The following is a 25,075-nucleotide window of genomic DNA, read 5'->3' as shown; positions in this document are numbered from 1 at the left end:
TATTCCCGTAAAATCAGTTTGATTGATGGGACTTCATTACAAAATCTGTTTTTCCCATACCTATATCTTCTATCCTGAGTTGATGGAAAGTATTTAACCTTCAATCAAACCTTATTCATGAAACTATAAAAGCTACAAAATGTCACCAGTAAACAACTACCATAAGAAATTCCCCATGATTAATAACACTCAGAGTCTTTAGTTAGAGAGTGTCTTGAGTCTTGATTCTTACCAATTCAAAGTTTGTTTCTTCAAGCTACCTCTAGGAACTCGAATTGTGGATACATTGTTCTACTTCTTGTTATGAGCCTCATGAACTATGTACTATAAGGTATAAACCAGTCAAGATACTACATATACTATCAACTCAAATACAGCTTACCTACCGTATGGCACCAAAGGAATTGTCCGACGATATACCATAGTAAGGTTGTAATCAAGAAATGTACATCCACAGTCCGCTCCAGCAGGACGCCAAACATATTCCTATTCAGGGAGTCACCTTCAAACCCAGTACTGTTCATCATGTATAAGCTCAATACCAGTGTAAAAACCTATGAAACAAAAACCTATAATAAAAAGATGAACAAAAGAAGGACCAAGGTACATAGGAATCGTGAAATCAGACCATGTAATGAGTTAATACGTACCCACTCATTTTAAACTGCGGGTTGCAAAGAAAATATAAGAATCAAGATTAACCATCATATTATCCACTGTTTTAATTCTAAAATATACGACAAATTCAAATTTCATCCTACATCAAATCAAATAAATAGAGAGAGCTAATTTGACCAGCATGCTATCGAAATCTACAAAAAATGCCAGCTTTGGAGAGTAAGCTATATGATCAACAGGGTGTGATGACTTTTCTAAGACAAGTTCTATGTTTAGCCGTCAATGAAAGACCAAAAAATCAAACCTGTGAAGCACGTATACTTAAGATAGAAGAAGAGCAGAGTAACAAGGACTGAAAGATACGAGTTAATCAAAACATGGGTTGTCAAATTACAGATCTTCTACTAGATGGAATCATCAAAACATCGAATTTTGGACTGTCACCCGAAGAATGCTTAAATCTGGATGGTACTATATTTAACACGTTATCTGGGTGATGTGTTAAGTAACTTCATGACAACTCTTTTTTCTTTTTCTTTAAGTATAAAACAGGTAGACAAACTTTTTTTTTTTTCATAACCAATTGTCTAGGCCTCCTTACGCACGCATCGACTAATCCTGGGAGACCATAAACCCACCGTCTACCAGCAGGACCCCACTTAAAGCCAGAACAAATGCACCGTATGAATCGGCCTGAAAAAGTTGATAGCAACTGAGGGGTTTCAAGCCTGAGACCTTAAAGGGGGCAAACCATTAAGTCTCAAATCCTTGACCACTCGGCCAACCCCTTAGATTAAAAGGCAGGCAAATTTGATGCTAGACTTTTGCAAAAGTCAGTTTTTGTGCCAAATTTGATGAAGTTTAACTTTCCCAAACCCAACTGATTTCTTCTCTTCAAGGGAAAAAAATCACAATTCTTCCAAAATAGCAACAAATCGGTACAATAGCTTTGCTATATATTTTGTTTCCTATTTGACGTTGCACTGTAGCAGCCAAAATCGACTTTCGCAAAAGTTATTTTGACACGGTGAACTTGTTCTGAGGAGAAGAATGGTCGACCTAGTAGCCTACCAAATTAATCACCCTTTGAACAGAAAGGATTGCAGTCTCCTTTGGCTTGATCGTTAACTGCGGTTACCTGTAACAATGAAAAATGAATGCAGAATCCAGATCAAAGGACTTCGTCTCAGTCTATACTGAAAGGCATGAAGCAAAAATGGTTAATGAACTTCTATTGAACACCATTACGATGTTTTGTTAATTACCTAGTCATAGTCTCTAACCTGATCGAAACAAGAGAACGTAGTTTTTAATCGACTTCTTCCACCTTTTTTTTCTTTTCATTTTCCTGCAATCCCAGATCCATACGTAACATATGGGAGAGGAACGATATTTCTATGTGACCAACAGATAGAAAAGTCTTCCACTAGAACTTCGAGCTCCAAATTGTTTCTCCCTTCCCACTTACAAGATCTGTAAAGCTTATGACCATGTAAACCTTGAAATGCCCTGACAAATTAGTCAAGATTCATATGTTCTTAGATTCAATCATTCGTTATTTCTATGCAGTACTGTTAGTGAAGCCGATTGTCAGCTTGTACATAACCTTTTGGATACAAAATACTCATGAGTCAACCTCAGCCACAATTAAAACCTACTGCAACCATTATTGGTTCAAACAACACAATGACTGCTTAAAATATACAGTTTTTCCAACAACAAAGGTACCCTTGGGCCTTGCAGTAAGAATGGAACAGTTACCTCTCAGCTCCGCTCCTTGATGTTGCTTAGATGAGCAATAAACATGTCATTCCAAGTATTTGTGCAGTAAGCACCAATGCATACAATTGTCATATTTCTTTCCACCAGTCAAAGATGGATTGGCATCTGCTCTGAACTCGGACGTGTGGGTTAGGTCTAATATATTGCACGCAGAGCCATTAAGGGACATGTACAAATGTTGGTTCACCATCCGAACCTCCACATTGGTTCTGTTGCTTTTCAGGGAGAAAAGTTTTTCAACCTGAAAAAAAAAAAAAAAGATTAGGTCAAAACCTGACTGTGGAATGAAAACAGGTTTGGCTAGTAGTTTCTGAAAACTGTCTTTGAAAAACCTTTTGAAAACTACACACTTTTCATGAAACAAAGAATATGTTCCAAAATTTAAAAAACAGCTAGTTTCCGCTATATGAAAGCAACAAGCATTCCAACTTTTCGTTTTTTCCTTTCCGAAATATCCATAAGAAAAGAAGAAAATGAAACAATAACATCAGTAAAAATGTTTTTCCCATAAAATCAGTTTGATTGAAGGGACTTCATTACAAAATCTGTTTTTCTCATACCTATATCTTCTATCCTGAGTTGATGGAAAGTATTTAACCTTCGATCAAACCTTATTCATGAAACTATGAAAGCTACAAAATGTCACCAGCAAACAACTACCATAAGAAATTCCCCATGATTAATAACACTCAGAGTCTTTAGTTAGAGAGTGTCTTTAGTCTTGATTCTTACCAATTCAAAGTTTGTTTCTTCAAGCTACCTCTAGGAACTCGAATTGTGGATACATTCTTCTACGGGAATGACTTCGGTGTCCCCGGTCATTTTGGGGACACCGTAATTTTTGGCATAATAAAACCATTATGAGCATAACCAAAATCCATTACAAGCATAACAAAACCATAACAAGGCATAACAAAGCATAACTTATTTGTTATGTCTTGGTTGGATTTGGTTATGCCTTGGTTGATTTTTTGGATATTCCTTGGTTATGCCTTTTTTGGGTTTTGTTATGCTTGTAATGGGTTTTAGTTACGCTCATAGTGGTGAAGTTATGCCAAAAATTACGGTGTCCCCAAAATGACCGGGGACACCATAGCGCGCATCATCTACTTCTCGTTATGAGCCTCGTGAACTATGTCCCTGTTCTATAAGATATAAACCGGTCAAGATACTACATATACTATCAACTAAAATACAGCTTACCTACCATATGGCACCAAAAGAATTGTCCGACGATTTACCATAGTAAGGTTATACTCAAGAAATGTAAATCCACAGTCCGCTCCGGCAGGGACGCCAAACATATTCCTATTCAGGGAGTCACCTTCAAACCCAGCACTGTTCATCATGTATTAGCTCAATACCAATGTAAAAACCTATGAAACGAAAACCTATAATAAAAAGATGAACAAAAGAAGGACCAAGGTACATAGGAATCGTGAAATCAGACCATGTAATGGGTTAATACGTACCCGCCCATTTTAAACTGCTGGTTGCTGAGAAAATATAAGAATCAAGATTAACCATCATATTATCCACTGTTTTAATTCTAAAAGATACGACAAATTCAAATTTCATCCTACATCAAATCAAATAAATAGAGAAAGCTAATTTGACCAGCATGCTATGGAAATCTACAAAAATGTCAACTTTGGAGAGTAAGCTATATGATCAACAGGGTGTGATGACTTTTCTAAGACAAGTTCTATGTTTAGCCGTCAATGAAAGACCAAAAAATCAAACCTGTGAAGCACATATACTTCAATCGGAATGGTATTGCATTCCAGCATTCATGTTTTCGCGTTCGAAATCCGATTATGTTTTCCCTCTGAATATCGGATTCAGTTCGCATAGATAATTTCTACAAAATGGAAATTGAGGCATTGATTATATAACATTAGAATGCATTATTTACCAACTTTGAGAAGAAAATTTTGGGAGTCAATGTTGCACAATCCATTTTGGATTTTCTCGACTGACGCATCTCTTCGTTGTGTCATTTATTTGTTCATTGAAAACCATTCTTGCTGATCTCAAATGAAGCTATTATATGCCCAACTGAAATTAAAAGGTTTAGTCGGAAAAATTTCTTTTATATCCCTTCGACTTTTGCCTAAAATTCAATTTGGTCCTTCACCTTTCAATTTGGACAAATAAAAACTTCGACTTTCCAATTGGTTCCAATGTCACCCCTTAGTTGGATGCTGTTACATTTTTTGACAAAAAATTGACATGTGCCTAGCATGTGATTGTTTTTGAGGGGTAGAATTGTCCATTCCCCTCCTCCCTCAAAACCCAAGTCTCTCTCTCTCTCTCTCTCTCTCTCTCTCTCTCTCTCTCTCCCCTGTTCTTGATGTTCTTCCATTTCGTGCAATCAAGGTGTCATGTGAAATCAGGGAGTTAATCGAATTGGTTGCCAAGCAAGTGAGGAAGGCGAAATGGAAATTTGGCCCAGTTAATATAACCGCGATGAATCAAGTTACTTTGATGATGAATCAATTCAAGCCCGACCGGAGCTTCATCAAGCGAGTTCTCGATTACCTTGGGATTAAAGAGCTGGAACAAGTATCAAAGTTAAATCAAATTTTTGGGTGAGCAAATTATTTTAGAATGCGTACATGGTAATGAGAGAGAGCTTCCTTTCATTTGTTGAGTAGTGTAGTTGGGTTTATGTGCTACTGCAAGGATTCCTGTTCAAAACAGGGGACTATGGGACATTGCATCAAACAGATGGTAGGTGTAATCTGGAAACATTTTCATGCTTAAATTCAGAGCATTTTCGGTGACCATTTCCCTCAAGCTAATGACCAATCTGGTAATGACCAATCTGGTAATCGAATCTTCCAATCAGACTAACAATTGGATTTCGATTCAAAAGTGGCTATAAGCTCGAAACCTACTCTCTCAAACAGGGTAGATTTTAGCGAACACAGAGTTACTCTTTCTTGGATTTAGAATTTCAAGAAAGAGTTTTTTTTTTCTGGTTTTTTGTTTGGACGTAGATGTAAAACCATTGAACAGATTTCTGTGGGGGAGATCGGAGGGAGGAAGGACATGTTGGAGATTTCGAATTTGAGGGTTTGGGCGATGAGGGATGAAAGAGAAGGGGAGGCGAGAGAGATGTTGAGGTAGACGGGTGGTGGTTGGTAAGTGACATGGAATTGGTCAGAGGAGATGGAGGCGGAGAGGAAGGACCGGAGGAGGGAAGGGGAGGAGGATGGACGAAGAGGAGAGAGGGCCAAGAGGAAAGGATGGGTGAGGGAGGAGAGAGAAACTTGGGTTTTGAAGGAGGAGGGGAATGGAAAATTCTGCCCCTCCCAAGTTGATTTTCCGTTAAAAAATGTAACGGCATCCAACTATGGGGTGACATTGGAACTAATTGGAAAGTCAAAGTATTTGTTTGTCCAAATTGAAAGGTGAAGGACCAAATTGAATTTTAAGCAAAAGTCGAAGGGATATAAGATAAATTTACTCGGTTTAGTCATATTAGATTGATATCTTACATTCAAAGATTACAACCTTTTCTCAAGATACCTAAGTTTTTGTAGTAAATTCAAACATTTGACAAATTTACGTATCTTTCTATCCGTATTGAATCTCGTATCCTATCTGTGCATCGTATATTTAAATTATACCAAACCACGCCAAACCTTAATTCACAATCAATTGGGTCGGCTACATAATAAGTTTTCTCCATTGAGCGCATCCAGTTCCCTAATATTCAAAAAAACCTAGATCATTTGGACCTAACACATCAAAAAGGTTATGCCCCAGATTTGCCCAAAAGCTCACACGCACCCCCAATCACACAGAACACAAAGAATTTACGTGGTTCCCCAAAGAACGGGTACTGCCACGAGAGGAGAGGAGTGTTTCACCATATGAGAAAATACAAAAATGTTACATGGGGGTACCAATCACTCAACTTCTCAGTGTATCTCTGTCAACGCTCGCTCTACTGCCAGAGCGCCAAAGCCTTACTGGAGGAGCTCGGCTCCCTCCCAAAGGAGGAGCCCTCATACTACTCTGCTCTCTCCGCTCTTCTATTACATTTACCTAGAGCAACGGACTGAAGAAAACTTCCAAGAGCATTGAATGCTCTTCATGCATGATCTTCCCAGAGTGTCTACAATTCTGTTATTGGTCTTCCTTGACGCCATGGTTGACGTCATCACCATTCCATCCCCCACTTGGGTGCCAAGTTGCCAACAAAAATTGAACTTCTAGCCCTCCCCTCCTTAGGGCATCCACATCTCTCTCTTTACTCTCCTCTTTAAACTAAATTAAAGAGTCAAAACAAGAAAAAACATCCAAAACCCTCTTTATCAGCCTCTCTTCCTTCCTCTTTACTTTGAAGAAAATTTAGTTTTGCTACAGTACCTCGTTTGTATAGGCGAGGTACTGTTCACTTGCTTCTGAATTTTATATTCTCTCTCTCTCTCTCTCTCTCTCTCTCTCTTTTAATTGTTGCGTACCAGGGGCGGTCAAAGGGTCAGAGGAAGGGAGACTGGGAGAAATTTTTTTTTTATCAGAGAAGGAAGAGTTAAATGGAGTATTTAATTGAGGTGGGTTTGATTATTTATTGAGAGGAAAGTGAGAGTAAAGAGTCTGATGCAGTAGTTATTTTAAAAGTAGATAGCTAAAGTAATAAAGTGACTTTTTGAGGTGTAAATTGGTCCAAAATGTAGAGAGTCTAGTGCGGATGCTCTTAGAGGGTAGTGTTACCCGCTAAGGTAACCATATTGTTTTTCCTAACTACCGGATCGTGTCCCATTCAAACTAAAGCCGCTAGAGTGAATTTCTACCCATCCCTTTCTCTGAATTTTTACCATCGGCCGTAGCCATTTCCCTGTTCTTAACTACTCTATCGGCCAATCTACCAAAGTAATGTTCAAACCACACAAACACATTCAAAATAAGCATTTTTTCTAGGGCAGCTCAAAAAATCCGGTGAACCGTGAAACGGTCCGAACCGAACCGATCCGTACCTTTTGAATTTTGTTCGTGGATTAATGGTCCGGACACGGATTGAACAATTAAAAAACCGTGACTCGCGGTTCGGTCCACGGATTTTCATTACGAAACCGTGGATTAACCGAACCGAACCGTGAGATATTTATTTTATATAAATAATATATATGTGTGTATTTATATAATAAATTGTTAGTAATGTTAACACTTTTTTCCACCAATTTTAGTATTTTATCTTAATAATGGGATATAGTGTAAATGTACAAAAAATATAGGGAGTAAATCGTAGTTTTTTCGTAAAATTACGGGTAACCTTAGTTGAGTTTTAGTAGTTCGTTTCTTTTCCGATTCTTTTATGTTATGTAATGTACTACTCCCTCCATCCCTTTTTAAGTGTTCTGCTTCGTAACTCCAACTTATTAAAAAGATATTATCATTACACCTTTCACATCAATTTTTTCCACCACTTTCCCTACTTACCCATCATCATTACACTTTTTGCTCATTAACTTTTAAAAAAAAAATACTTTTAGGAACAAAATAGACAATGCACCAACTTTTATCCCATAACTTTACAAAATAGACACTTATTAAGGGACAACCTAAAATAAAATACTGGACACTAAATAAGGGACGGAGGGAGTATAATGATACAATCCTACTTGTGTTTTAGATTCTTTTGAATTTGATTTTTGAAGTAAGCCTTTGGTAGTTTATGTAACAAGTACTTTCTGGTGGTGTTAAACTTAATTCTGAATGTAACATTCTTCCCTTTTATTGTGAGATATATGTTTGAGCTTTATTTTTGCTAAAATCTGTGGACAAAATCGTAACCGATTCGTGAGTCATGGATCGGATTGGAACCGGACCGTAGAACTTTTGGTCCGGACACGAATTTCATTTTGTAAAAACCGTGACTAGCAGTTCGGTCCTCGGATTCCTAGAAATCCGAACCGAACCGGACTGCGAGCAGCCCTAATTTTTTCCCCAATTTCCTGCTATATTCTCTCGCTAAACAAACAAAGCTCAGCCTTCACCGAAGTTATCAAGTAACAGTCATACAAGTAATCAAGTAATAGTCAAAAAGTAGGTAAAGAGAAAAAGAGAGAGAGAGAGAGAGAGAGTACCGATAGTAGTGTCTCTGAAGCTTTTGAGAAACCGAAGAGGATCGAACCGCAGGAGATCACAGTGACGGGGCTTCCTTCCACCACCGCTTAATGATATCAAAAGTGTCGAATTTGTTAGTCCCAATGCAATTCCAGCCCTTGTAGATCTTCTTGATCGGTTCGGAGTATTTTGCGGGGTTGAAGTCTAGGTGGTTTTAGAGAGAGAGAGAGAGAGAGAGGGAGAGAGAGTGGTTGTGTTTTGAGTCTCTCTCAGTGCCATGGGAGGACGACAGTGGAGAGTTTTTTATGAAAGTAATCCTTTTTTTTAAACAATTGGTCGAACTACTCTGATTTTCAAACTATTTTTAAAACTAGTCGGTAGCGTCACTTCAAGTGGCGCTACCCAACTAGCGCTACTCCAATTGGCGCTATATGCCATGTGGCGTTGTCCCGATGCCACGGTGGACTGGACTAGCGCTATTTTAAATAGCGCTAGCCAATCGGTAGCGCTATTTGAACAAGCGCTACTCAATGAAGTAGCGTCATCTCAACTAATGCTACCTCTTTCGATCGGTCAAAACCGTTTAGCATTCATGAAATGCCTTTTTGAGCCTCATATGATTCAGCTTTTTCAACCATCTTCATATAACTTTTTTTAGCCTTTATTTCCTATTGTATTTTTCAGTCTTAATAAATTCGTACAGCATTCAAAATAAAATTTCTAATTATCACTTGTTAAATATAGTTTAGTTTCTCAAATTTATTTCATATATTCTCATTATAATGTTAACTTCCCTTCAATTATGTGATACTAATTTTGTTATTTTAATAGGCAATTTAACAATCGAACACTCAAGCGCTACAAAATTAATAACCATCATAACTTTGCATTACATAGTTCTAACAATAGTACTTCATTAACAACTTCCATGAAATAAAATAAAAACTGAAAATTACAAGTTACAGATCCATTTTAGCAATTGAAAAGTTAAGCAGATGCATAGTTTTAAACATTACAAGTTATATATTTGCTGCTGAAGATGACGCTTCTCCCCTCTTTGAACATTTTCGCTTGTTATGCCCATGTCCACCACACAAGCTACAAGACTGTTTCTGTGATGGTTGCCCCTCAAGCCATTCATCCATCATATCCATCTCATTTCGAAATCGATTTACTTGTGGACGTCCTCGACCCCTAAGACGTTCTTCATTAGGATAAATTAGTGGCCCTTCGTAGGGAGGCCAATGCGGTTTGTCACGCAGTGGTAAAAACGTTTTAGAGCTATAAATGGCTATGTTTGAGGCAAGCCTCCAAACATCGCCAAAGAATCGACTAGGGTCCATGGCCATTCTGTTACACACTGCAATCACATGCGAGCACGGCATTCGCCATTGTTGCATCTTGTTGCAAGTGCATGTCTGTGCATTGAAATCTACTGTGTGCCTGTGGTTTCCTTTGTATGGACTTGTTGGATTCAATGGAGTTCGCACCTCGTAAATTCTTGTCTCTCTGTCAAACTCAATCACTTCGTGCCTTCCTGCCTTCTTCCTCCATTCATCGTACTTTTCCGTTGCGAATTTGCTGAATGTTTTGCCTGATTCGATCCCCTCCCTTGCTTTGACGGCATAGTCGTTGAAATGCGTAACACACTTATAGAATGTCGTCCTAATTGTAGCCACTATGGGGAGGTGTCGAGCTTCTTTAAGGACTCCATTAAAGCTCTCAGACAGGTTTGTAGTGCGCGATCCGCATCGCATACCCCCATCATGTGCATAGGACCACTTCCGTAGGGGTAGCTTCTCAAGATCCTTATTGACTGCACCGTCGGAAAACCTTTGAAGTTTTTGCATCTCAATCTCAAACTTTCTAACTTGTATTTCATAGGCTGCTAGTTTTACTTGGTGCCCACAATTTTATTGTACTTCCGTACGTAGTTTGCCCCCAAGTGGCGGGCACAGTATCTGTGGTATGCCCATGGGGGTCTCCATGCTGGAGCATCTTTCAGATATGACAGAAGGCTTGCGTGCCTGTCTGAAATGAGACACAAGCCTTGACGTTGAGTACCATAAAACCTTATGCAATCGAGAAACCACCCCCAACATTCCTTGTTCTCCTTCTCGACAATAGCGAATGCAATAGGGAAGATTTGATTCTCAGCGTCCTGACTTACAGCAACAAGCAACGTTCCCTTGTATTTTCCTGTCAAGAAAGTACCATCAGCACTAATTACAGGGCGACAATGCTTGAATCCTTCAATGCCGGGAAGCCCAAAACACAGCATCAAATATAACATGTCCTGGCCTGCCCATCTCCTTTGTTATGATATGGGTTTGAGTACCTGGATTTCTCTCTTTAATAGCTTCCAGGTATTGAGGGAGTTTCGTGAATGATTCTTCCCAATCACCGTAAATGGCTGCTATAGCCATTTTCTTTGCAGCCCATGTCTTTGCATACGATGGATAGTAACCATCGCACTTATCTTTTACCATTGCTTGAAAAGCCTTGACCTTTGTACTTGGGTCTGCTTCCACGGTTGACATAATCATATTGGCAATGTAGCGAGCGTCGAGCATCTGATGATCTGTGGTGACATTAAAAGCCAAGCAGCTGTGGGGTCCTGCATATCGCGTAATTTTCCAAACATCCTGATCTGGCTTCCTTATTACTCGAATTCGCCACGAACATGGGTTTTGGTTTGCGCATTTGTAGACCAACAAACAGGTTGTGGACTGATCTGTCTTTGCCACATAATTCCTGTCCATGCTATATTTCTTCACTGTATTTTTAACCTCAAGCTTTGAAAAGAACATCTGCGAATAGAGGTAAGAAAATGCAAAATTTTTCATGAATGCCACATTTTACGTATGAAATGTATGATGATATATAAAGTGGGGGAGTTATCTTAAAAAAACACCTATCCCTCGAAAAGCTCAGACCTCCCGTCCCACCCAACGTGATTGTGTTCCCTTATTTAGATTCATTTTTTAAATTAGACAAACAATTCGGACATAGGGAATATAATTTTCCCTCATAATGTTCCCGTCTATTTTGTATCATTTTTCAGTCTTTGAAGAAATTAATAATGAAATGAACATACCTTCCTAAAAGCGGAGCACCGAGCTGAGGGGCACATTTCCCTCTACGTCCAGGGGCAAGATACGGGAACCGCTCCCAAGCCCAAACCTGCACAAGTACGAACGGTCCTGTCATCTGTTTCGATTTAATCTTAGCTCCATGACATAAATTACGGTACAAAACGGATAGTGCACCACTGCCCCAACTATACTCCCCATCTACATCAAAGTTTTCCAATAATTGGAGGTAAGACAAGTGCACAAAACCCCTCGTGACGTCAGCAAAAATTGTTCCCCCAAGCAACAATAACAAGTAACCCCGTGCTTGGCGCGCAACCACCTCTGCAGCTGCCCCATCCTCTACAATGCCGTTAAACCTATCACGTAACCATTTCAACTTCACCTTCCCCCCTTTCTTATAACGTTCCCCAGGAGCTTCACCCAAAAGACGAAGGCACAAATCATCAGGATCGATCAATGTAGTGCCAGTCGCTGGTCGCCCGTTGACAGGTATGCCTAACAAAATCTCGACATCCTGTAGAGTGATTGTCAACTCGCCTGGACGCATGTGGAAAGTGTGCGTCTCAAGATGCCATCGCTCAACAAGAGCCGTAATCAGAGCCCAATCCAAGGACAAGAAAGGCACTGAACAAAGTCCCTCTAAGCAGGCACGGTGTATCAAGTCCATGATAGCGGGTGACGGCTGTTTTCTCTTACGTATCCGTGACTCGACCCGACGAATTCTCATGCTTTCACAATCATCCGGCTGTGTGCGCTGAATTAAAGTAATTAAAGGTTACATCGACGAATTTATAAATAATGAAATGAAGTACAACTATGCTCTACATTTTGGAACTGTAAATGTATTAACTTACATCAGCATCCCAAACTTTCTGGGAGCGGTGCTGCTGTTGTAAAACAAGTATCGACCCATCTATGGGCCCTGGGTCAGCACTATGCAGCAAGTCAACGTCCAAGTCCATAGTCAGGCTGCTAGCAAAGCCATAAATTGATTAACAAAAGGACATCAACAACAACAACAAAAAATACTTAAGTGCAACATTGTTCCTCTAGGTAGAACACTCAAAAGAAACCACATTCTAACCTCAACACCCAAGAATCCACATTCAAATAGTGTCATTGTTCCTCTATGACACAGATGTTTTGTGTCAGACAAGCGCACAAGAGGACGCTTTAAAAATTGGTGCATTGGTGGTGGGTTTTTTTTTTTTACTTGAGAAAAGCATCGGTTGTTAAACATGTACTATATCTTTAGTCTTTCTAGGGAGACAAATAATGACACTCTGATTTTGCCTTGATGAGAAAAGAAACAAGAAGAGAGCCCCTGACTGGATTTTGAAGTTGATCAGTTCATTTGCAGCCTAAACTTCTAGTTACTAGTATTATTCATCATGCTAGCTCATGATTGAAGTAAAAAGACTGTATGATAGCAACCATACAATGCTTGCATGAGAGAGTGTTACGTTTATCTTGCTGATAAAAACTAATGCCCAGACATCTCAAGGAGTCGATTCTTTAACATAACAAAAATTGAACTTGGCGTAACTCAAGCTAGAGAATGAACAACAAAGCAACAGAAAAGCAAATATCACAAGCATGACGTGACATGACAAAATTGGGATTGTGTTTGCAATTTGCTATCCGAACGCAGCATCTATGTTTGGATCCTAGAGTTAATCACGTACTTTTTTTCCTTTTTGATCATTCAATAACTGCCAAAACAAGGCTTACAACGAAAGGTTTACATCAGAAATCAAAAGAGCAACTAAACTAGCAGGAGGATTAAACACCAATCCTCGGGAAGATTTCTTAGAGATGCCAACGCTGCTACGTGGTGGGCTGCTCTGTTCTTTGCTCTTGGAGTCCAGGAAAAAGTACTTTGTGAATGAAAAGAAAAAAACAATGGACTTGGTGAAGCTAATTCATTATGTTCACTCTTTTCCTATGCTTTTGTGTGTGTGTGGCTGTACTAATCCCTCAACAAGTCCAAGATCCTGACACAATTAACAAAATAAATCAGAAGTTACAGCCCTATCAATAAACTCGTAGCGTGCCATCAGCAAATCCCACTACATGGAAGTATTTTAATTTCTCTGCATCCTACATCTCAACCAGGTCCACACATAGTCCCATCGTCTGAGTTTTGAGAAGCAGCACACATTACACAACCCAAAAAAATGAGAGAGAGAGAGAGAGAGAGAGAGAGAGAGAGAAAGAGAGAGATACGGTGATTAAGAGAGGCCGGATTCGGCGACGGTGAGTTCGCAGGGAGGAGAGCTGAGATTGCCAAGCCCTAACGCAGAGGAAAGATGAGAGAAGTAACGAAGCGTCTTTTGAAAGAGCATATATAAAGCCCTAGCGCTATCTGAGAAAGCGCTAATTGCTTGTGTGGACATTATTGCCACGCAAGCCAATCAATAGTGTTAGTCGAACTGACGCTTCTCTGATAGCGCCGTTTCAAAAGCCGCTACCGAGTAGTTTTAAAAATAGTTTCAAAACCAGAGCACTTCGACCAATTGTTTTTTAAAAGAGATTAGTTTCATAAAAATTCGACAGTGGATGCTAAACTGAATGCGTTTTTTTTTACATAGTTTATGACGAGAGTTTTTTACGAAACTAATCTCTTTTAAAAAACAATTGGTCGAAGTGCTCTAGTTTTGAAAGTATTTTTAAAACTACTAGGTAGCGGCTTTTGAAATGGCGCTATCAGAGAAGCGTCAGTTCGACTAACGCTATTGATTGGCTTGCGTGGCAATAATGTCCACGCAAGCAATTAGCGCTTTCTCAGATAGCGCTAGGGCTTTATGTACGCTCTTTCAAAAGACGCTTCGTTACTTCTCTCATCTTTCCTCTGCGTTAGGGCTTGGCGATCTCAGCTCTCCTCCCTGTGAACTCACCGTCGCCGAATCTGGCCTCTCTTAATCACCGTATCTCTCTCTCTCTCTCATTTTTTTGGGTTGTGTAATGTGTGCTGCTTCTCAAAACTCAGACGATGGGACTATGTGTGAACCTAGTTGAGATGTAGGATGCAGAGAAATTAAAATACTTCCATGTAGTGGGATTTGCTAATGGCACGCTACGAGTTTATTGATAGGTTGTAACTTCTGATTTATTTTGTTAATTGTGTCAGGATCTTGGACTTGTTGAGGGATTAGTACAGCCACACACACACACACACAAAAGCATAGGAAAAGAGTGAACATAATGAATTAGCTTCACCAAGTCCATTGTTTTTTTCTTTCATTCACAAAGTACTTTTTCCTGGACTCCAAGAGCAAAGAACAGAGCAGCCCACCACGTAGCAGCGTTGGCATCTCTAAGAAATCTTCCCGAGGATTGGGTGTTTAATCCTCCTGCTAGTTTAGTTGCTCTTTTGATTTCTGATGTAAACCTTTCGTTGTAAGCCTTGTTTTGGCAGTTATTGAATGATCAAAAAGGAAAAAAAGTATGTGTTTAACTCTAGGATCCAAACATAGACGCTGCATTCGGATAGCAAATCGCAAATGCAGTCCCAATTTTGTCATGTCACGTCATGCTTGTGATATTTGCTTTTCTGTTGCTTTGTTGTTCATTCTCTGGCTTGAGTTACGCCAAGTTCAATTTTTGTTATGTTAAAGAATCGACTCCTTGAGATGTCTGGTCATTAGTTTTTATCAGCAAGATAAACGCAACACTCTCTCATGCAAGCATTGTATGGTTGCTATCATATAGTCTTTTTACTTCAATCATGAGCTAGCATGATGAATAATACTAGTAACTAGAAGTTTAGGCTGCAAATGAACTGATCAACTTCAAAATCCAGTCAGGGGCTCTCTTCTTGTTTCTTTTCTCATCTAGGCAAAATCAGAGTGTCATTATTTGTCTCCCTAGAAAGACTGAAGATATAGTACATGTTTAACAACTGATGCTTTTCTCAAGTAAAAAAAAAAATCCACCACCAATGCACCTGTTTTTAAAGCGTCCTCTTGTGCGCTTGTCCGACACAAAACATCAATGTCATAGAGGAACAATGACACTATTTGAATGTGGATTCTTGGGTGTTGAGGTTAGAATGTGGTTTCTTTTGAGTGTTCTACCTAGAGGAACAATGTTGCACTTAAGTATTTTTTGTTGTTGTTGTTGATGTCCTTTTGTTAATCAATTTATGGCTTTGCTAGCAGCCTGACTATGGACTTGGACATTGACTTGCTGCATAGTGCTGACCCAGGGCCCATAGATGGGTCGATACTTGTTTTACAACAGCAGCACCGCTCCCAGAAAGTTTGGGATGCTGACGTAAGTTAATACATTTACAATTCCAAAATGTAGAGCATAGTTGTACTTCATTTCATTATTTATAAATTCGTCGATGTAACCTTTAATTACTTTAATTCAGCGCACACGGCCGGATGATTGTGAAAGCATGAGAATTCGTCGGGTCAGTCACGGATACGTAAGAGAAAACAGCCGTCACCCGCTGTCATGGACTTGATACACCGTGCCCGCTTAGAGGGACTTTGTTCAGTGCCTTTCTTGTCCTTGGATTGGGCTCTGATTATGGCTCTTGTTGAGCGATGGCGTCCTGAGACGCACACTTTCCACATGCGTCCAGGCGAGTTGACAATCACGCTACAGGATGTCGAGATTTTGTTAGGCATACCTGTCGACAGGCGACCAGTGATTGGCACTACATTGATCGATCCTGATGATTTGTGCCTTCGTCTTTTGGGTGAAGCTCCTGGGGAACATGATAAGAAAGGGGGGAAGGTGAAGTTGAAATGGTTACGTGATAGGTTTAACGGCATTGTAGAGGATGGGGCAGCTGCAGAGGTGGTTGTGCGCCAAGCATGGGGTTACTTGTTATTGTTGCTTGGGGGAACAATTTTTGCTGACTTCACGGGGGGTTTTGTGCACTTGCCGTGCTCACATGTGATTGCAGTGTGTAATAGAATGGCCATGGACCCTAGTCGATTCTTTGGCGATGTTTGGAGGCTTGCCTCAAACATAGCCATTTATAGCTCTAAAACGTTTTTACCACTGCGTGACAAACCGCATTGGCCTCCCTACGAAGGGCCACTAATTTATCCTGATGGACATGATGGATGAATGGCTTGAGGGGCAACCATCACAGAAACAGTCTTGTAGCTTGTGTGGTGGACATGGGCATAACAATAGAAAATGTTCAAAGAGGGGAGAAGCGTCATCTTCAGCAGCAAATATATAACTTGTAATGTTTAAAACTATGCATCTGCTTAACTTTTCAATTGCTAAAATGGATCTGTAACTTGTAATTTTCAGTTTTTATTTTATTTCATGGAAGTTGTTAACGAAGTATTATTGTTAGAACTATGTAATGCAAAGTTATGATGGTTATTAATTTTGTAGCGCTTGAGTGTTCGATTGTTAAATTGCCTATTAAAATAACAAAATTAGTATCACATAATTGAAGGGAAGTTAACATTATAGTGAGAATATATGAAATAAATTTGAGAAACTTAACTATATTTAACAAGTGATAATTAGAAATTTTATTTTGAATGTTGTACGAATTTATTAAGACTGAAAAATGCAATAGGAAATAAAGGCTGAAAAAAGTTATATGAAGATGGTTGAAAAAGCTGAATCATATGAGGCTCAAAAAGGCATTTCATGAATGCTAAATAGTTGTGACTGATCGAAAGAGGTAGTGTTAGTTGAGATGACGCTACTTCATTGAGTAGCGCTTGTTCAAATAGCGCTACCAATTGCCTAGCGCTATTTAAAATAGCGCTAATCCAGTCCACCGTGGCACCGGGACAGCGCCACATGGCATATAGCGCCAATTGGAGTAGCGCTAAAAATAGTTTGAAAATCAGAGTAGTTCGACCAATTGTTGAAAAAAAAAGATTACTTTCATAAAAAACTCTTGTGACGAAAGCATGTTTGTCAATCACGCATTCTAATCCAGTGGCCATGATCTTTTATCCCCTGGCCGTGGCAAATTACCCTTGGCCTCTTACAATTGCACTCGGCCGCTGAAAATTGCTCTTGGCCACTTAAAATTGCACTTGGCGTTGAAAACTGCTTTTGGACGGTTAAAATTGCACGTGGCCGATTTGCTCTTGGCCGCGAGCTAGAAATTGGTCGTAGTCCAATTTTATGAGGAAAGCGTGTTTGTCAACCACAATTGTGATCCCGGTTCGTGATCTTTTCTTCCTTGGCCGCGGCAAATTACTATTGGCCGCCTAAAATTTTCCTTGGCCATTTAAAATTGCGTTTGGCCACTTCAAACTGCACTTGGCCGCTAAAATTGTACTTGGCCGCTTCAAACTACTCTTGGCCGCTTAAAATTGCACTTGGCCCCTTAAAATTGCACTTGGCCCCTTAAAACTGCTCTTGGCGAGCGAAAATTGCACTTGGCCGCTTAAAACTGCTCTTAGCCGCTTAAAACTACTCTTGGCCGCTTAAAACTGCTCTTCCGCTTAAAATTGAACTTGGCCGCTTCAAACTGCTCTTGGCCGCTTAAAATTGCAATTGGCCGCTTAAAACTGCTCTTGGCCGCTTAAAATTGCACTTGGCCGCTTTAAACTGCTCTTGGCTAAAATTGCAATTGGCCGTTTGAAATTGCAATTGGCCGCTTAAAACTGCTTTTAGCTGCTTAAAGTTGCACTTGGCCACTTAAAATTGCAATTTCTATATATTATTTTTTTATTTTTGACATCAAATTAAAGTATTCATTTAATTTGGTGTAAAAAAATAATTTTTTTTTCGGAGTTTGAAAATACACGACTTCTCGTAAGGGACATTTAAATTGGGAAGGTAGAAGTATATGTTTCTTAAAGTAATTTTTCATTTCTTCCTTGTTTTTTCCCCCACAATTTCCTTTTCTTTTCAAAGAATGACAATCTATGTTACTACATCCATCCCCTTGTAATAGTCTTTCTTTGCACTCATTTTATTGGACATAACCCACGTGTTTGAGTTCAGAGCAGATGCCCATCCATCTACCGCTGGTGAAGAGAAACATGATTGTATGCATTGGAGCTTACCAGGAGTTACGGATTCGTGGAATGACTTTTTTATAGCTCATCTAAACAACATTAAGGAGCGGATCTGAGATGTAATTGTACTATATCTTACCGAAGTTGGTTAATTTGTTGTTGGAAAAGTTGTATATGTTACGCAGTCGTTCTGTTGGAATTGACATGGGTTGCCGTACTTTCTTGCTATGGTTGAGGTCGACTACTGCATATTTTGTTTTGTACTTACCAAAAAAATTTGTACTATCTGATGACTGCAACAGCACTATGACTTTGTAATTGAGAAAACATTGAAGCGGTGTGAGTAGGATTTCACTAACCATTTCTTGTTTACAGGTGCCCTTTATGATCAATCCAAAGGAGACTGCAACCTTTCAGCCCAAAGGGTAATTGATTTGGTGGCATATGCGTGTTTACCGTGTTAGAATTATTTGCAAAGTCTTTTTTGACATGCTTCAGTGCAAAGTAAAAAAAAGAGCAAAAGTTATTTTTGTACAATTGTGATTCTTTTCCCTTGAAGGATTGAGAGGATAGAGGAGGAATCAGTAGAGTTTGGGGTGGCAAGCGGTGGCGTTGCCAGAAATCTTATTTGGTGGGGGCACCATTAAATATACAGTAAAACAAATGATAAAAAAAAATGAACTTGGAACATAAAATTTGCTCCAATTTATGAGTAGATAATGTGTCATTTTTTAAAACCATAAAGGTAAGATAATCTTTTTAGAGAACCATTAATTTTTGGGATACAATTTGCTATGACTTTTATAATTTAAGTGTAAAATTGAAATTACTCGGAAGTGTAGTGGGGCCTGTGCCCCAACTGGTATTAAATTTGACAAAGGTTTAGCAAAGCAAAACTTGTTGCAAAATTTGACACCAAAAATAACTTCGCCATTTTGCTTGACAATGTTAACATTCGCTGGAACATATTTGGAGCTTGACAATGCTACTACTTGCTGGAATCAAGAGCTGCTCTTCAAGTTTGGAGAATCCATTATTGTGATTGATAAAATGTTTCGACAACTTTATATTTGTCAGTTAGGTTTTATTGGGTTTGATATGTGTTGACCCAGATTTGTTTTGTGAGCTGTTGGATCTTTCAAGTTGACCCCTTATCAACATGCAGGCTGAGATGTAGATGATTGCCGCGGGGCAGGTGCCCACATTGTTGGGATATTTTCTTTACGTTGTAATGTTTTCTCTTGGCCTTTTATCTGTACTATCCTTTCCTCTTCTATTTATAAAATTCTTCTTCGCTGTTCAAAAAAAAAAAAAATTGGCTACCCAGTGCAGAACCTTTGGCAGGCCAATGGATTTACTTAAACTGTCATCCAATGTAAAACTCGTTTTAACACAATATAAAAATGAATTAATTTTCGCATATAAATATATATAGTATTCATAAAAAAACAGGTCATTCTCAAATTTGAGGCCTAAAGCTCATATTCGTCACTGGCCTAATAGACAAGTTCGCTCTACCACTAGTGTTAAATCCTCCCTCCGTCTCCATTTAATGGTAAAATTTTTATGTTTTTTAAACGGGTTATATTTTTAGGGGAATGATTTTCATTCTTTTTTTAATATACTAGTAAATAGCACACGTGCGTTGCACGTGGCGTTCTTCCCATTATATGGTTTTCTATTTTGGAAAAACCCTAATTTAGTGCCTACAGGGTTTTTGAATTAGATCAACAGAAGCAAGTGGTGATTGTGGTTTCATCCAATGTTATAGACAAGAAGAGTGTTGACGAAAGGTACATTGTCTACTTGAATGATTCCCAAACCAGCACATCAAAACCATATTAGTAGCGGAAGAACATTTTGATACAAGAGTATTCAAGTTCATGTTGAATGCAACAAAACCCATGAATGTCCCAATTGCAATCAGCAAGTTAACAGAAGTAATCATCCAGGCATAAAGCAACTTCAAAATCCAATGAAAAAAAAGCCTTTCTTCCTTCAATTGCTTAGATTTATAGGCACCTAAAGATGTCAACAAGAACTTCATGGCGAGCACCATGAATGCCAAAGCTTCTCTCCTACAAAAAATATATCAAGAACCACATAACCAAATGAGTACACAACATTGACCTCCCATTTTTACATGCGCCCCGATTTAGGTTACTCAAAGCATTTTTTTCCTGCAAAAAGAGTAAAGGAACAAAGGAACCTCCATTTTCTTATCTTGAATCTGTGGGGTCAAACTGGTATGGCTTCAATTCTAACCACATTGCATTTTTTTACTCCACGTTGCATTTGAATAGTCTTCAAAACATAGTGCAAAGCAAATTGAAGCAATTGTTCATCATGCAAAACAAAGGAAAAAAATGAAACATAACATATCTAGAGAATTGAGTGTCATTCCATTACCCTACATATCTCAATGTCTAGGTTCATTGTGCTACTAATAATACTTTTAAGTAATTGGATCTTGCACCGATACCAAAGCAAAAAATCAAAATGAATAATCATGTCAGAGAAACATGTTAAACCGATGAGAATTATTCATCAATGGATGGAGGTGAGGAACCAAAAAAATGAACACTGCTATTGACTGCTATTAATTGCGAAAAATATCATTACTGCTGCAGTTCCTCACATGCACACTGCTGTGTATTACATTGCATTTTCCTTTTATTAAGCAACACAAATGAATATGCAAAGTAGTATAAAGGAGTACAGGAGAAAGAAAAAGGCATGAAATGAACAAACATATTTAGAGTTTTCAACTCAAGTAATAGTTAGCTCAAAATCTTATGGGAAAAGAGAAGAACTAATAAGCCATTGCAAAGAAAACTGAATCATGCATAGCCCTATTTGAATAATATATTCGTACCTCTTCCAACAAACAAAAGCCCGATCAATAAGGCTTTGCCAGTAAACCAATATAGCTTCAAAGAAATAAATTAGGACCCAATCAGAACTAACTATAAGAAGATACTCAAAGTAGAACCAATAAGCCACTGTACTTGTTTATATCAGCTAACTATCTTTCACCAATTTGATTCCTCTACAATGACCAAAAGTTCTGAACCACATAATTAGAGATACTTCCGAAAATCCTACCCGAGAATCAAGAAAATAAAATACGAAACTTGCAACGATAAAATATTCTTCGATTTTGAAATTTCATTGGTTTGATCCAAGGAAATAGCCTAGATTGATAACTTACATAGTAGTTTCAAGTACATATTGATGCACTCTCATACCGTGAGCTACAAAATAAGCTGTTGAACAGATAACTGAATTATGCATAATCCTATTGGAACAAAACATGTGCCTCCTCTAACCAAGAAAAGTCTAATGATGCTTTTCCAGTAAACCCAATGAACCTTCAAAGAATTAAACTATGACTGCATCAGAATTAAGTATGGATAGAAATAGAAATCTGAAGTAGAACAAATACGTAAATGTGCTTGTTAAGATCATATAACAATATTTCTCGAGTTTGATTTCTTGGAAGCGACAAACAATTTTGCACCACACATTGATCGATCCTACAGAATCTTACCCGAAAATCAAAACAAATACATGGCGAAACTTGTGCGGCTACAACATTCTTCAATTTTGAACATTGCAGGGATTTCTCCAAAGAAATTGGCCTAGATTGATAACTTCCATAATAGTTTGAAATTGGTAATGGTCCCTAATACCGTAGACCAGAAGGCCATTACATTACCATGCCTGTGTAAAATAGAAATCAAGCATCAATACACTAAGAGATACCACACATTGGATATTGGTAAACTTGACACAAGTTTTTGGTTCCCCATTCATTGATTAGGAAGAAATAGGAGCAGAATCCATTAACATCCAACTCAACAGTTTCAACTTATGACCTTACCACAAAGATATCCATACTTTACGGTAACTTGTGGTCTAATCCTCATAGAGGCAATACATCGAACACCTAATTTGCAGTAGTACGTCCATGAATCATAGAAGTGCCTCTGTAGAAGAAGATTCCTCGATCATTTCGATAAATTGATACTTTACTATCATCTGATATAGTTCGTATCCTACCTGATATTTTGGGGTCAAAATTGCCGAGAATACACAAATGGGAAAACGGAAAAGAGAGCCAATGAGTGTTGGTTATTGGTGATGCCAAGAGAGATGTCAGTCAGGGGCACACTTCCACACCCTCATCGGAATAAGATTGATTGTCGAAGGCTGGTGTTACGGTACATCTTCGGCGGATGTTTTGTGAAGGACAATTTGACGACAACGTTCCATGGTCTCATGTTCTGGGCAGTTAGAGAGAGGGAGTGAAGTTACCAGGAGAATAGACGTAGAAGGAGAAATAATGTGTACCGCGTGGAAGCTGAAGCTGCAACATGAAGAGATTCTGGGTGGTGGGCAACGACGGACGTTGAGATTCTGGTTGTCGGAGGGATCTTCAATCGAATTGAGTCTAGAGGCGTTGTCGTGAGAGACGTGGGCACCGCTTCAATTTAATTTAAAGGTCTGGCAGATGAGAGTTGCCGTTGGTTCGTTTTTGGAAAAGTGCGTCATTAGGAAACAACACAAAGCAAAAATGGTGCAGAGAGCTTTCAAGTGGCGTTAATTTCCATTTGGGGTGGTCAGTTATTTCAAGTTTTTTGAAGGGGCATTTTTGAAAGGCAAAAAGTAGAAAACACCTTCGTGCTTTTAAAAGTAGTAGTATAATATAGATGACAACAATTAGAGTCAATATTGTTCAAATCTCATTTCTAGAATCATACATTTTGTTAACATCTCATTGCAAAATGCATGCGAGAACCACAAACAGAACAACAAACTTTTTTTGTTGATGTATTGTTAACGCTCATACATCATCAGGGTAGACATATATTCCAAGAACTATTTTAAAAAACAGTGCGCTTGGTAATTTATTGCTTAGACATTTCGTGAACATCTGGTGAACAAACTACGGACAGCGAAAATTCACCGATTAACTCAGCAATAAACCAATGGTAAACTTTAAATAAGAGGGAGAGCAAATAACATGAATAAGATATATTGTTGCGAATCAACTCAAAATTAAACCACAGGTAAATTAAAAGACAACAATACCGACAATCTTTGTGCTGTGTTACGAGAAGTTGGAATTTGTTGGTCAACCAGCTGGTCGTGCCACGTGCTTGACAATGAGGTGACTTGTTGCCGGAAAATGCAGAGGAGGGGTGGGAGATGGAATAGTTGCTAAGTGGAATGCCCTTGGTCTAAATGGATTATTCAATTCAACTCTGAGTCCCATCGAGAGGAACACGATGCTCACGGGAGAAGAGGTTTTGCTATCGAAAAAGATGCTTTCCAGAAGGGCAACGGAATGTGGCAGTTGCAACTAAAACTGCAGTTGCTATTAGTTTTTTTTGTTTGTCTGTTTTTTTTGGGTTGCGGCGATTGCCAAATAGTTAAGGTTTTACTTTGGCAAAAGACCCGTGCTCTTCTTGGGACAAGGAGATGCATCTGTTCCGGAAAGAGGCGGTCCTTTGGTGTCCCTTCGCTTGTGTGGGAAATTGAGAGATGCGTGGCTTTAGATACGTTTGTGATTTGTTAGACATAGCAGGGGCATTTTTGGAAACAAAAGTGTGGGAAACGCATGGGTTGCTTCCGACAATTTTAAAGTGTCCCGCACTTTTAAAATAGGAGTAGATGAACAAGGGTATTATTGGAAATGAAAAAGTAGAAAACACCTTCGTACTTTTAAAAGAAGTAGTATAGATAAATGCACTCCATTTTTTGTTGTTTAGTAAAAAATAACACATAAAAGTTGGACTGAAAGACAAGGAACAGAATGCATTTTTAAAAAAAGGGACCCTTTTTTATAAACGCACTCCATTTTTTGGCTTATAGCGAAATATTATAACATAAAAGTTGCACTAAAAGAGATGGGATAAAGTGCATTCATAAAAAAAAGAAGAAGTGTGAAAATCATTTACCTACTTTTAAATTGCTAATACATTATGAAAGACGCATAAAACATTATGAAAGACAAGATGTAAGAAAATTGAAAAGTGGTACGAACTTTCAAAAAAAACAATTACATGGGGATGGATGTAGTAACATAGAATGTCATTCCTTGAGAAGAAAGGGGAAATTGTGGCGGAAAAACACGGAAGAAATGAAAAAGTACTTTAAGAAACATATACTTCTACCATCCCAATTTAAATGTCCCTTACGAGAATTCGTGCATTTTCAAACTCCGAAAAAAAAATTATATGTTTACACCAAATTAAATGAATACTTTAATTAATTTGATGTCAAAAATAATAAAACAATATAGAAATTCAATTTTAAGCGGCCAAGTGCAATTTTAAGTGGCCAATAACAGTTTGAAGCGGCCAAGTGCAATTTTAAGTGGCCAAGGGCAGTTTTCAACGGCCAAGTGCAATTTTATGTGGCCAATAGTAATTTCGCGCGGCCAGGGAAGAAAAGATCACGAACCGGGGATCATAATTGTGGTTGACAAACATGCTTTCCCCATAAAATTGGACTAGGAGCAATTTCTAGCGGTCAAGA

The 25,075-nt window shown here is 38.7% G+C and overlaps 2 protein-coding genes and 2 long non-coding RNA genes across 5 annotated transcripts in view; 2 read left to right on the top strand and 2 right to left on the bottom strand.

Moving 5' to 3' along the window:
* The window catches only part of LOC131307748 (protein trichome birefringence-like 13), a 53,678-nt gene that overhangs the window by 3,355 nt on the left and 25,248 nt on the right, over positions 1–25,075 (bottom strand). The window lies entirely within an intron of this gene.
* The window catches only part of LOC131307749 (uncharacterized), a 55,850-nt gene that overhangs the window by 17,726 nt on the left and 13,049 nt on the right, over positions 1–25,075 (top strand). The window lies entirely within an intron of this gene.
* LOC131307750 (uncharacterized) lies at positions 7,367–8,350 on the top strand. The gene is made up of 2 exons (XR_009194213.1): positions 7,367–7,738; positions 8,011–8,350. It is a non-coding gene; the product is annotated as an uncharacterized LOC131307750 (long non-coding RNA).
* Positions 8,780–14,097, bottom strand: LOC131307747 (serine/threonine-protein phosphatase 7 long form homolog). The gene is made up of 4 exons (XM_058334409.1): positions 13,800–14,097; positions 12,428–12,542; positions 11,917–12,327; positions 8,780–9,983 (listed from the first exon to the last, which is right to left on the bottom strand). The coding sequence occupies exons 2-4, from the start codon at positions 12,533–12,535 to the stop codon at positions 9,498–9,500; spliced, it is 1,005 nt and encodes a 334-aa protein (XP_058190392.1). The 5' UTR covers positions 12,536–12,542; positions 13,800–14,097; the 3' UTR covers positions 8,780–9,497.

This window comes from Rhododendron vialii, chromosome 11a (genome assembly GCF_030253575.1).
Source record: "Rhododendron vialii isolate Sample 1 chromosome 11a, ASM3025357v1".
Lineage (NCBI taxonomy): Eukaryota > Viridiplantae > Streptophyta > Magnoliopsida > Ericales > Ericaceae > Rhododendron > Rhododendron vialii.
The sequence above is the reverse complement of the archived record's forward strand: the minus strand, read 5'-3'. Positions and strand labels throughout refer to the sequence as shown.

What these genes read in the sequence shown, in the direction of transcription:
- LOC131307747 (XM_058334409.1), bottom strand. Translation starts at nt 12,535, where the DNA reads ATGGACTTGGACGTTGACTTGCTGCATAGTGCTGACCCAGGGCCCATA. An exon ending in AGAAAGTTTGGGATGCTGAT is followed by an intron (nt 12,328 to 12,427) that starts GTAAGTTAATAC and finishes ACTTTAATTCAG; the next exon opens with CGCACACAGCCGGATGATTG. An exon ending in GTGATAGGTTTAACGGCATT is followed by an intron (nt 9,984 to 11,916) that starts GTAGAGGATGGG and finishes TTTGACAGAGAG; the next exon opens with ACAAGAATTTACGAGGTGCG.